The sequence below is a fragment of the Pseudopipra pipra genome, chromosome 13 (genome assembly GCF_036250125.1).
Source record: "Pseudopipra pipra isolate bDixPip1 chromosome 13, bDixPip1.hap1, whole genome shotgun sequence".
Classification (NCBI taxonomy): domain Eukaryota; kingdom Metazoa; phylum Chordata; class Aves; order Passeriformes; family Pipridae; genus Pseudopipra; species Pseudopipra pipra.
The window spans coordinates 18,524,474-18,537,841 of record NC_087561.1 but is presented as its reverse complement, the minus strand read 5'-3'; the positions used below and the strand labels follow the sequence as shown (position 1 = coordinate 18,537,841).

Below are 13,368 nucleotides of genomic sequence, written 5' to 3'. Positions count from 1 at the left end.
AAAATACACCTCTAAAGAGTAGCCAAAACATACTGAATGCCCTTTAATAGAACTCAAGCCATAATAATAAAGAGTTTGAATTCAACATAAGCTAGGAGAAAATGGGAAGCATTCTGGAGGAACTGTAAAGAAACAGAGGGTTTTTAAGCCTTTCATCTGACCTTTTGTCTCCTGATAGCTGCTTTCCCTCCAGGCTTTGAACACAGCCTGCCAGGGGTATGAATCTTGTGGTGCTACGAGAAGGAAAATTCTATGAATGTCTTGTTTTTTCTCTTCACTTTCCTCGAGCAGACCTCCCTCACAGAACAAGTCTTGTGGCTGAAACCACCACCATTGAAATCCACCGAGAAGACCTGGAGGAGGAGCTGGGGATAAGGATCGTGGGGGGTAAAGACACCCCACTGGGGAACATTGTTGTTCAGGAAGTGCTGCGGGACTCTGTGATTGCTGCAGATGGGAGAATAGCACCTGGGGATCATATTCTGGAGGTAGGAAAAACCCCACTGGTAGTGCCATTGCTACTCCTGACTTGACATGAGGGCTGGGGGAGGAGAGCTGCCTGGAAAAACTGGGAAATTTCCACAGCTGAGGGTTTTAAAGCACTGATCAGACCTGTGTGTCAGCAGCATTGTGTATCTGCTGGGGCTGAGGAGCAGACTTCTGTGGCTCCTTACAGGCACACTCATATTTCCCTTGCATATTTGATGGTCTAAATTTAGACCATTTTGGATAAAGTGGAAGATTTCTATCTGGTAATTTTCACACAGTAGCTCTGTTTCTCTCCAAAGGGTGACGCTCTAGTCAGGAAGTCTCATAATTGCTTGTTTTCCCATGTTGCTTAAGCTGCATGTTCTCCATGGGCAGGTCCAAAGTGACCTTATGAGTGAAGTGAGCATTAGACATGTGATGTGAGCAATGCAGAGCACCAGCCCACAGTCAGGGGAGTTCCCAGGTTAGTCACCTGTGTGGCAGTGGGGGACCAAGGGGACACCAGCTTTGTGCAGCAGGGAGGGGACACCTCCAGCCCTGGTTGCCCAGGCATTTGACAGGCCACGAGGACCTCACTGTCCTGTGGGATCCTTCCTGATGCCCACACATGGTGGGACTCCTGGGGATGGCCCTGTGCAGGGCCAGGAGTTGGACTGGATAATCCTCGTGGGTCCCTTCCAGCTCAGGATATTCCATGACTGTGGTTCCATGAAGGAGTGGCAGCCCCACATGCACAAGTGGCTGATCCCATCTCTGACCTGGTTCCTTAGGGAGACCACTGGAGTAACTTCTCTGTTATCCAGTGGGATTGTACATGTCTCAGTCTCGGCTAGGTGTTAATAGGGCAGGTCCCCACACTTAGTCCCAAAAGACTGCACAGAGTCTTACGTGATATCTGACAAAATGAGAACTCTCAGAGTTACCTTGGTGACAGCGTCATTAGCCAGGTGATTCCAGAAGCTTGTGGACTGTGGACCACTCCTCAGCTTAAAAGGGAGGATAGGCAGCCTTCAATTTGAGCCTTTTCCAAGTCTGTACTGAAGGCTGGAAGTTAAGGGAAAGTTGCCAAGGGATGGAAGGAATGACTGAACACTTCACAGTGTCAGGTTTGTTGGTATGTGAGGTGTCCTATCTCTCCCTGCCCTCAGTTAATCACCAGCAATTACAGTCTAACTTCATCTGCAGCTTTCTTCATTCTTTTTGAGAAAACTACTCTCTGACGTGCCTCAGAAGCAGCTGCTGCAGTTAGAGCCTTGCACAGGGAGTTTGACGTGCTGCTCCAGCTGGGTGATGTCCCACCCTGTGCACAGAGCCCAGATTCCATGGATCCTGATTAGAGCCTGTGCTGTGTTTGTCTCTCAGGTGAATGGTGTCAACATCAGCAGTGTGACTCACTGCCAGGCTGTCTCCTTCCTGCGCCACCCAGGCCCTGTTCTCCACCTCATGGTCCTGCAGGAAAAGGGCTTTTCCAACAAGACTGCACAGCAGGATTCCAGTTCTGCAAACCGGGAAGTGATCCACGTCACCTTGATCAAGAGAGACCGCTCCGAACCCCTGGGAATCAAACTGATCAGGAAGACTGACGAGGCTGGGATTTTTATTCTGGATCTCTTAGAGGGAGGTTTGGCAGCCAAAAATGGGAGGCTGAGTCGGAATGACAGAGTGCTGTCAATAAATGGGCAGGATCTGAGGCAAGGGACACCTGAGGCCGCAGCACAGATCATCCAGGTGAGCTCAGGTGTAAGATGTGGATGGGAATGCTCTGCAGCTCTTTGGCTGATGGCAGGGCTCCTGTTCTGACCCAAGGGCTGGCAGAACACACAGGAGCAACCTGCATTCCTTCAAATATCTCTTTGGGAAAGTGACTTCCCTGCGGATGTGTGGGATCACCACTTCCACACGAAGACAAACATGAAGAGTGTGTATCACTGTGAGTCACTCTGACAGCTCTGGGGCCAGGCAGTGGCTCATGGCTCAGTGGTTCACCCGAGGTGATTGGATCTCCTTGGTGCTGTTTGCAGCCTTTCCTGCAGAGGGAATGTTGTCTGCACTGTGTGGATTCATAGAGCAGGGATCAGGACAGCCCTTTGTGATTCAAACAGAGGGAAGGTGCTTGTTGGGAGCTGTGATGGGCTGGCAGCACAGAACAAAACCCTTCGGGCTGATTTGAAGCCCTTTTTCCCCATTTTCCCTGTATTTGGGAAGAGTCTAGAAAACAACGTGGGGCCCCTCAGACCGAAAACATTCCAAGATGCTAAATGGATAGAGGAGGGGTGGTCTTCCCCTGTACAGTGAGGAATTGCTGCTGTTGCAGCATGCCAAATGTTTTGGGGGAAGCATGGGGAAGGAATTTTGGTGAAAGGATTAAGGGTTGCTCGTGTGCAGCAGATATCACATAGATCAGTTTAAGTTCTTTATCTCCTGGGCAAGTACCTCCAGTTTGAGGTTTTATCTGAGGATCCTGACACAATACATCTCATCACACTGTTTATATCCCAAAAGGATGTGAGGTCAGTGCTGAGGGAGAACCAGTTCTCTTCCTGGCAATCAGAGGAGCACAGTGCATGGGAGAAAAGGAGGGAAAGGGAATAGTTCCACTACTGAGATCCCTTTTCATGTTAAATATGTGATTCCATTCTATGGCCTCTTAGAACTTGTTTGCATCCCACAAGTGCTGCTGTATTTCTGTCGCAATGTGGACACACAATTCCCAGAAGAGGAACTCTGTCTCATCCCACTGGAACCAGTAACTGAAGTCTCAGAACTGGCTTCATTAGGTTTGGGGATTGAATCCTTTTGAAGTAATATTTCTGTGAAACTGTTACAGTTTTCCAAACGTTATCTGTTCTTCTGAGGGCTAACTCCAATTCTTGGTTAAATGTAACTTAAAAAGTCCCTCTTCCAAGGCCAGGGAATTCCCTGCTGCCTGCGTGCTGTGGCAGCAGGGAAATGGGGTCCTTCTGTGGCAAGAAGTGAAGCAGCAACTGTATTTCTGTCATGCCCTGTAGGAAACACCCAAGGGAGCACATCCACCCTACCCCAGTGGAGTCCTTCCCAATAAGGGTTTGTCAAGTGATCTGAAAGAACAAACCAAACCAGAAGAGCAGTAACAATAGTGGGGACTTCCCCTGTAGTTCTGCCAAGGCCAGACATACAGCTGGTTAAGTGTTTAATTGGCAGCAGACTCAGAGCAGAGGTCGTGTCTTCAGGTACTCTGGGGGAAAAATGGCTGGGAGATGTGGAACAATGGAGAGCACAGGCTGGGAGGGAAAGAGCTTGAAGAAGTTTCTTTACAATGGAAGGAAAGCCTCCAGTGCTCGTCACGACAATGGTGTGGCCCAGTCAGTGTTCCAGCTCTGCTCACCTTGGATCACAGCACAAGATGTCATTTTGGCTATTTGTACTCAAGTGGAGGAGTTAATCATCCCTTTCCACCTTCTCTTGCTTGGCATTTGTTGGAGAGGGGGGATGAGTGAAGCCTGCGTCTCCTCCTGTTCCTTCTGGCCAGTGTTTGCCAATCCTCTTCTCTTCTTCCAACAGCATTCCCTGGCTCTTCACAAAAGACTTTGCAGCATGTCAAGGAGCTGTTCCAGACTCTGTGGGGATCAATGCCAACCCTTCTCTTTCCCCAGGAGAATGGCAGGGGCTGTCCCTAACTGCTCATTTATTTTTCTCTCTGTTTTATTTACACTCTTGGTTTCTCCTGGCAGACCACTGAATCCAGAGTGAACTTTGTGATCCTGAGGCAGCCCGGGGTGCAGCTGCCAGAGCCAGCAGAGGATGGCAGCTCCTCCAACAGCAGCAGCAGCAGCAGCAGCAGTGGGGGCAGCCCCGTCCACCACCGGAGGCGGCTGGACCAGAACCACTACAGACGGAAATCCACCTACCAGAAGGTCAGGCTGGCAAAGGAGGGCAGAAGGGCTGCTTGTTCCTGGCCCAGCACAGGGGCTGTGTTTGCTCTGCAGTGCTGACTTATCCTGTAAGGCTGAGCAGCAGCTCCATTGCTACTTGACCTGTTGAAAAGCAGCAGGTTTCTGGCTTTTGGTATTGGAGAACCAGTTTGTCATCTGCTGGGAAACATCATTTTAAGGGAAAAGGTGCCAAAATTTCTTCAAGCGTCTCTCATGTGGATGCAGAACTGGTGTTTAATCCTTTCTTGTCTGGAAAGGGCAATGAGGAATTTACCATTCATGTGTTGCTCGAGACTTGCTTCTCCACACCCTCCAAGCCCCACATGTTCGGGGTGTTGCACTGACCCAGGTGATGCTGGTGTGGGGCCAGAGGCCTTTATGGTGCAGGAGCAGAATCCCAGAGGACACTGGTGCTCTGGGGCTGCAGTGTGTGTTTGTGCAACACAGAAGGCACCATGAGCCAGAGGAGAATCACCAGCCTAGTGTACCAGGAGAGAGTTACTCTGTGTTTAGAACTTCCAGTTGGGTGAGAAAACTTGCTGCATGTGCTTAGGCTTGTGTGTTTGAGTGTCCCTGAGTCCTGTAGGTAGCTGTCATACAGGGAGTGTGGTTCCTTGATTTAATCCTGCAGGAACATTTCCATACTGTTTGTACAGCCTGTGCTCTAATGTGTGCTCTCACTGCAACCTCAACACTTAGTCAGAGCTTGATTGCTTGATAGGAATGGCCTTGAAATGAGTTCAAAGCTTTTCCTCAGTGTAAAATTATCTTCCTCAGTGAGCATCTCCACAGCAAAATGGATGTGGGAACACCAGGACAGCACTGCCCTGCTCCTGCTGGCTCACCAGGGAAACACTACTCTGCATTTCCACCCAGAGCAAAGACATGGGGAGCTGACTTTGCCACCCAGCAACACTGCTGGAATGTTCTGGATAACAGATAAATGTTGTGTGGTTATCTCCCAGGTCTGGGTTCTTGTGTTGATTACATTACTGAAGCTGCATTTTGTGCTGTCATTCCTTTGTAGGATTTACCTCAGGGATATGCAAGTCATGAAAAGACAGTTGCAATCAAAAAGGAACCAAAGGAATCTTTAGGAATAACAATTGGAGGTGGAAGGGATAACAAAAACAAGCTCCCTATTTATGTAACGAGTGTGCAGCCCATCGGGTGCCTCTTCAGGGATGGCAGAATCAAGAGAGGTAAGGAGGCTCTGGGACCCTTTATCCTTTTGGAAATGGGGTTTTTTTTCAGTGAAAGGTGGACTTGGACACCAAAGTGAGGCTGGAAACAGGATTCCACGTGACACCTTGAGGCAGAAACGGGCTTCGAAGCAGGAGGTCTATAATAGTCCCTTTTTATTTCATCAACAGGAGATGTACTTTTGAGCATCAATGGCATTGATTTGACTCATCTGAACTATTATGAAGCTGTGGCAGCACTGAAATCTAATGCTGCTTCCCACTCAGTCACACTGAAAGCCTTGGAAATCCTTTGCCTCAACTCGCCAGAGGCACCCCTGGACATCAGGGAGCAGGGATTCAGCTGGTCCCCCCTCTGGATCACATGGCTGGGACTGCCCAGGTATGTGTGTTCAGTGGCTGTGCAGAGCAGGTAATCACAGGCCTGACTTTCACTCAAACACTGGGAATTAATTGCTTTGTTGACTACCTTGGAAGCATTGCTGGCATTCCCATTTAGCTGTGAGGCAGTGGGAAGCCTTGTTTGCCAATGAGATCACAGTGTAATGAATGCATAAGAAACTTCCACGGCTTTTATGGTGTGACCCATCACTGCCCCACTCCTGTGGGACAGTAACCGTGTGGTAGAAGCTCCTGAACCCCCTTTTTTCAAAGAGAAATAGTCAATGTTTGATCCAGCCCCTGTTCTGGTATTAACTGAATTCCCTTTCTAGATCTCCTCACACAGGCCAGACCCCGGAGCTGTTTGGTAGTTTCTAATCTGCTCATCTCACTTAGGGGCAGACATTCTTTCAGTCTGTTCTTCTTGGCTGTTGTAATTGTGTCATCTTTAGCATGAAGCAGAAATGATTCTGAATAGCTGAGTTTTCCTGCTGCAAGGCTTTGGAGCACAGACTGAGCACAGCTTTTAGCAGCATCACGGGATGTTCCAGGTGACAGCACTAAGACTTCCTGGAAAGGTGAAAGTCTGGTTTGCTCACTTGTGCAGTTGCACCAAAAGCAACTGAGCTGCGAAAGGCAGAACCTGTTGTCATCCCAGTGACTAGAGGAGGATTGTGCAGGAGATGCACGTGGAAGAGTAAAGCCAAACCCTTCTGTGGGAAGCCTGGATTATTTACAGCCTTGTTTCTTGAGGCACCTGAAAGAAGAAACACTTGACAAAGGCTCTGTTGTGTTACCCCTGAGTTACTTAGCAGCCTGTAAATGCTGAACAAACCAGCCCAAGGAAGGGCTTTTGTGTCTGGAGTGACTGTAACTTGGCCTGTGCTCAGCACTCTCCTTCCATTCCCTCTGCTCTCCCAGGAATCCCTGTCTGTGCTGGGCAGGTCTAGTGGGAAGCAGCCCTGAGCTGAGCACAAACTGGAGCACAAACCCTCAGATGCTGCCTGTGTGTGTTCCTCAGGGGTGCTCCTGCAGCACTAGAGCAAGACAGAACCTGGCTGTACTTCTTCCTTTCTTCCTTTTTCCCAGTTTCTTTGGATGTGGGTGACCTGCAGCTTCACCACACCCTGTTCTGCTCCAGGGACTGGAGTCCCTCTCTGCTTGTGGATCACCTGCCCTCATTTCAGGAGTCTCCTGGCATTCCCTGCCATTTAATACATTGCTTGATATTCTTTGCTGCTGGTGTTAATGTTGCCCCCCTTCCTTTGACTGTGACTGGACCTGGAGCAGGATTTCAGGTGCCCTTTCTGCTCTTCTCTTCCTTTTGCTCCAGCCCAAATTCCAGCCCCTGTCCTTGTGTACAGTTCTGGTCGTGAGGGTTTTCAGAAGGCACCTGGTGAGGTCATTTCATTTCAAGAACTCACCAAATCTTCTTCCTTGTTTCCAACAATAAAAATTCCTGTGCTTCCTCACTCCTTTTCCCATGTGCTCGCAGTCAGACCTGGTAGGAACTGGCTGGTGACCCACAGACACCGCTGTTGGTCCCCTGGCAATGCTACCTGGGGTTTCAGGTTTCAGGGAGGTGCAGCTGAAATGAGGATCCCTCCAGTGTCCCCCTTGCAGTGTTTGGGGTCACCCCCTGAGCTGGGTTTCCTTGGGACAGGACTGACCCTGCAGTGCTGCAGAGGAGCCCATTGCACAGACCCCACGTGTGCCACCCTGACCCTGCACTGCAGGAATCCCCTGCAGTGTGCCCAAACTGCCCCTGTGTCCTCAGCAGTGCCACCTGTTCCTTTGGGCTGCCCTGCTGAAGGGCCTCAGTGTGCCAGAACCTTCTGCAGTGCAGTGGGAGAGTTTAATGCTTACTGCATGTGCAATTTTGGGTTTGTTCAGCTTTTATTTTTTCAGTTATTCCTCTGATCCAGCAGAAATATCCCTTTGTTTCTAGAGGAATGTATTTCTTTCTAGTTTGAACCCAAACTAGGGAAGTATATCTGGTTGTTGCAGCACTTGAGCCCACAGTGCTTAACTCAGGCTTTGATTCTTGATCTGTGGTCCCTGTTTCTGCCAAAAGCTGCCACCTGGGCACTCCTGGGGATGTGCTGTGACAGTGGAGCCCCTGCAGCCTGGCCTGGGTTCTGTGCCAGGCACTGCTGTGGGTTTTAGGAGAGAGAGAGAGAGAGAGAGAGAGAGAGAGAGAGAGAGAGAGAGAGAGAGAGAGAGAGAGAGAGAGAGAGAGGAAAGCCCTGGTCCTGTGCCCTCTTTGGGACTCTGGAGAGCAACTCCTTGGCTGTGCTGACCCAGGGGCTGGCATTTCTTGTCTTGTAATGCAAACCTGCTGTCCTCATAAACTCACTGCCCTCCATTCTTTGCGTTAACTGGTGGCAGAGAGGGTTCCAGTGGTTTCCTACCATTTATTGCTGCTGCTTGTTCGTCACAGATAGAGCATAGAAACTTTGATTTCTTGATGGTATTATGTTAAATCAATACCAGCCATAGGCAGTACAAAATACCATCTCAAATGCTGGTTTGGAGGGGGTCTGTGTCCTAAACACTGCACCCTAAAGGTACCAGAAATACCAAGGTCACAGACTGATGTATCTTTTCTCTGTAAAACCTTTGCTTCTTGAAAACAGTAACTGTGCACAGTATGGCTTATGGGTAACTCCTGGGGGTGGAAAAGCAGTTTTCCTCCTGCCTTCTTCCCTGGTTTGTCCAAGACAGGGACAAGTTTGAGCTCTTCCCACACCACTGTGGTGCTCCTGCCTGGGCCCTGCTGGAGCTGCACACTCCAAACTCCCAAAGGGCTGAGGAAGTGCCAGCTCAGCATCGGGCTTGGCACTGTAAAACCGGCACCTCCACCTTCCCTAAAGTCCTCAATTCTTTTCCCACAGTCATTTTACATAATACTAAGTTAATGTTTCCCTTCCTAAAACCTCTTCTTTTGTACTGAAAACTGATTTCTAGCAAACTGCCTTTATGTCTGATGCTTTGATTTCCATTCTGTGCACTTGCCCCTCTTGCTCTCAGGGCTGTTTATTTGCACTGCCCCAGATGTGTCTCAGAGCTGGTTTTGCACTTGTGTGGTACCTGTGAAGGAATCCATGGAGGAATCAGTAAGCTGGAGCTGGATTATGTGTGTTTATGTGTGAAAAACTCCTACCAAAGTAAACAGTTTGAAGTAGATAATTGGATCTTTCTCCTGGTGAGAAGTGAACTGAGAAGGCTTTTGAAATCTGAAACTCCTCTGCAAACGGCTCCAGCGAAGCCCTCGAGGCCAAAACGTTTATTAGGAAAAGCTTAGCTGCTGGAACAGCTCAGAGGTGAGGAGCAGCAGTTTCACACGAGCCCTGAGTGGCAGCCAGGGCACACGGACGGTCCTGCCACCCCTCCCTGCCTGGCCAAGGCTTTGTGTTGCTGTGCCACCCTGGGCAGCAAGTGCTGCTGAGCACTTCACATCGCATTCCCAGGCTCCCTGAGGAGACAAACCTCCATGGCCAGCAGCCAAAAACGGGCCTGGCAGCTCTCAGCTTACAGCCACCCTGCATCCTCAGGACAGGCCACGCTCCGAGCTGGCAGGCAGAGGAAAGGCAGCTCTGCCTCCCGTGTTTGCCCTCTCCCAGGGCTGGACAGCTGCTCAGTGCCTGCCCTGTGCCTGCCCTGTGCCTGCCTGCACTCTGCCTGCCCTTACAGCTGGGACAGCAAGCCCTGCTCTCAGGAATTGTGTGGCTGTAGCTGCTGCTCACCGTTAGCGTGAGTTTGTCACTGGGCCATGTGTTCCTTGGGAGAATTCCTGAAGGTATTCCCGAGTCTTTCAGGTCACAGACCCCTCCAGAGAATGGGAATTTCCTGTTAACTCTTTGACAACACTGAGAAAAGAGTCCAAAGGTCAGATTTTAGAATTAGCCCTGCAAAGGGGTGTCTCAAATCCTGGAAAAAAATGAGGTTGTGACACAGCTGGATCCATGTGCTTTCCCTGAGAGGAATCAGAAGCTTCTGGTCAGGCAGTTTTCCTTCAAAGGCTCTCACCAGCTCTCTCTGTTTCTGCCACAGCTACCTGCACTTCTGCCAGGACATTGTCCTGAGTAAAGGGAACCTGGAGAGCTGGGGCTTCAGCATTGTTGGGGGCTTTGAGGAGAGCAAAGGAAACCAGCCCTTCTTCATCAAAACCATCGTGCCCGGCACTCCTGCCTTCCGGGACAGGAAGCTCAAGTAGGTGTGAACTACCCGGGTGGCTGGGGGGCATCACAAACAGTCCCGGGGTTTTCCCTTTGCCCCTTGAGACCAGCCCAGCTAAAAGTTAATGACTGTAATTCCTACACACTCAACTGCACAGTTAATGCTGATGCCAAACATGTAACAAACCAAGTCCTGTATTAAGGAGCGTTTTGGTTTCTCCATAAAGGTGCAATGAAAAGGAATTAACAGTTAGGTTTTAAAGGGCTGTAAAGGTCTTAATTGAGTAATTAGGGAAAAGTAGAAAGGGGATGTTTGAGATGAATCTTGGAGGTTCTAGAATATAATATCTCTTGGGTAAGCAGAAGTATCCCAATAGAAGCAACAAAAGGAAACTTAAAATGGAGCTTTGCCGAGCTGTTTGTGAGTGAGAAATCCCCGAGGGGAGGAGTGGAGCTGGAGGAGCCCCAGTGCTATCCCTGGGAAGCAGGAACTGGTTCCCCACAGGCTGCAGGTGCAGGACTGTGAAGGACAGAGGCTGGTCTTTGCAGGGGCTGTGGTTTGGGTGGAGGAAGCCGGGCTTTGCTCTCCTCAGAGCTGGGAGAGGCCAGAGCTGTGGTGGGAGGACTGGGCTCAGTGGGAGTGGGAGGACAGGAGGGGATGTGTCTCCCCTTCAGAGCCAGGGTGAGGTTCCAGCACCTCCCAGCCCTCTAGAGGTGCTGCTGTGCCAGAGGGGCAGATCCCACAGGACCCTCAGCCCCTGCTGTCCTGAGCTGCAGGGTGACAGTACAGCTCCAGCCTGCAGAGCACATCCCCTGGGGGACTGTGCCTGACCTGCAGCACTGACCTGGGTCAGGAGTGTGGGACAGCACAAACCTGCCCTTGCAGCTTCTCCCTCTGCTGTCCCTGCCCTGGTCGTGCTCCTGGGGCCATTCCCTCTGCCACCAGCAGTGTCCTCCCTTTCTCTTCCCTCGGACTCACAAGGGAACAAGCTGCTCCCAGGAGGAGTTGGTGACGTTGGCTCAGGGTGGGTGATCTGACCCTGGGGGCTGCAATTCCGGGTTGCCTCAGCCTGCCCAGCGTGTCCTGTGTTCCCAGGTGTGGAGACGAGATCGTGGCCGTGAACGGCGTCCCGGCCATCGGAATGAGCAACGCGGAGCTGATCCCGATGCTGAAGGAGCAGCGCAACAAAGTCACCCTGACGGTGGTGTCCTGGCCAGGGAGCCTCGTGTGACAGCTCACACCATCCAGCACTGCCTGCGGGATCAGGGACCAGCTGCCACCACGGGGGACACACGGACCCGGGGCCTGCTCCGCTCCTGCTCCCGGGGCAGTGCCAGGGAGGACTCTTTGCTTCCTTCCTGTGGAAAACATTTTCCTGTGCCAAGGCTGTCACCAAATCTGGCAGCTGAACTCCGAGGAACAGTTAATCCAACAGTTGTGGCTTCCCAGGCTCATTAAAACTCCTTAGGCTGCTGTTGCAGAGGAAGCTCTTCCCAGCGTTTCTCACAACCTGCCTTGGAGGCTGGTCAGGCACTTCCCTTGATTTTAGGGCTCAGCTTTCCTTTTCCTATTTTGATCAGGTTAAACCAGTGGCTCTTAGGAGCTGCTAATAAATCATCCTGTAGGGACAGGGACCCACTCTTGATATTTTCAGGTTTCAGTAACCCAAGGAATGTGTTAATACATTGAAAAAACCAATGGTAACTCAGAGCTGGCACCTGAAGAGCTGCTGGGGCAGGATGGTGGGGCTGTGTTGACCTGTACGAAGGTCCTGTCATAAATCCTGGTTTAGGATCCTGCCAACTCCACTGATTTATTGCAAATGGACAATTTAAACTGCTTAAAGAACCCCTGTCAAAGGGAGCAGCAGAAGTGGTTTCACTGACGTGTGATGTTGCAGAGTGTGACTTTAGCAGAGGGCGATGGCAAGGCTCACAGAGAAGCTTCCCTGGTTTTATGACTTGATAAAGCAGCTTTTCCCACAGAAGGCAGGTGATTCAGTAAACAGGCTGTAACCAGCACCCTGTGTCCCACATGCTGTCTGGGATTCTCTCAGCTGCCTGGCTTTCCCTTATCAATCCCAGTGCCCAAGGCGGGGTTGGGGCAGGGGGAGGAGCCCCTGCATGGTCAAGCAGAGCAGATTTGCTCCTGCAGTTCTGTTCACATCCCACTCACAGCTGGAGCCAAATACCAACTCACTGGACCAGGGAGGCTCCAAGGGCCATTGCTCCTTGGCCACTTTGTGCCCAGGGCAGCAGGAAGTCCCTCCAGGACAGTGCCCGGCCTGGCTTCAGTTCACACCCTCTGCACAGGGAAAATGTACCTGCAGAGCTGGAGCTGGGCCAGGGGGGTTGTCCTGACAGCCTGCCACGTTCCTCCTTTCCAGCTCCACCTGAAGCAACTCATCCTCTTCCAGCAGGTCCTTAGTGAGCAGGAGCAGTGACAGGTCCTTCTCAACCCGGGCTGCACTGAGAGGTCTCCCCTCTCCTGCTGCCTCTGCTGCACCTTTTACAGGACCAGCTTTGTACGAATCAAGAGTCCCCTCTGGCGAAATGCTGAACTCCCTGCAGTGCCCCTGCAGGTGGAGCCCGTCCCTGGCTGAGCGAGGCTGCCCCTGGGGCTGCTGCAGAGCTGGCCCTGGCCCCTGCACACACAGGGCCCCCACTGCCCGCGCTGGAGCTCCAGGCAGGCACAGCAGGGCTGTTCCCAGAGCCAGCACACAGCAACAGTTCGGGATCCAGCCCCACAACAGCCTCCCTCTGGCTGACAAACACCCCGGGGACTCTGACAGCACCCTGTTGTTTCTCCTGAATGCTGAGAGCAAAATCATTCACACAGGAAAACTCCTCCTCGACCTTTGCTCGGACACAAAGGAACACAAAAACCTGAAGCAATGTTTTGTCTCTTTCCAATCAATGTGCAGAACCTGTGCCTGGGGTGGAACAGTAAATATTGGTGTACAGAGAGGGCCATTCCTCCTGCCTGCACCACGTGCCAGTGGCTGATGGGCAGGAGGAAGAGCTGCTGGGCAACGGGAGGGAGCAGGAGCTGCAGAAGGATTTTACTGTCACTCCACCTCCTTCCAAGGTGCCTTCAACTTCACCAAAATGTCCTCATAATTTAAATGTTGTTTCAAAAATCAGCTTGTTAATAGATGTTGAATTTGTTTTGATGCCTTTATAAATTATTGTAATATTGCTGAAAAA

At 51.0% G+C, this 13,368-nt stretch overlaps 1 protein-coding gene across 2 annotated transcripts in view; it reads left to right on the top strand.

Annotated features, from left to right (window-relative positions):
- Positions 1-13,368, top strand: part of LOC135421610 (ligand of Numb protein X 2-like) — a 30,028-nt gene extending 16,660 nt beyond the window's left edge. For both annotated transcript variants that reach the window (XM_064670210.1, XM_064670209.1), the window contains exons 4-10: positions 292-488; positions 1,852-2,217; positions 4,200-4,382; positions 5,428-5,602; positions 5,774-5,984; positions 10,037-10,195; positions 11,258-13,368. In XM_064670210.1, the coding sequence (XP_064526280.1) occupies positions 292-488; positions 1,852-2,217; positions 4,200-4,382; positions 5,428-5,602; positions 5,774-5,984; positions 10,037-10,195; positions 11,258-11,393 (1,427 nt within the window). In that variant the 3' untranslated portion in view covers positions 11,394-13,368. The remainder of the gene's footprint in view (positions 1-291; positions 489-1,851; positions 2,218-4,199; positions 4,383-5,427; positions 5,603-5,773; positions 5,985-10,036; positions 10,196-11,257) is intronic.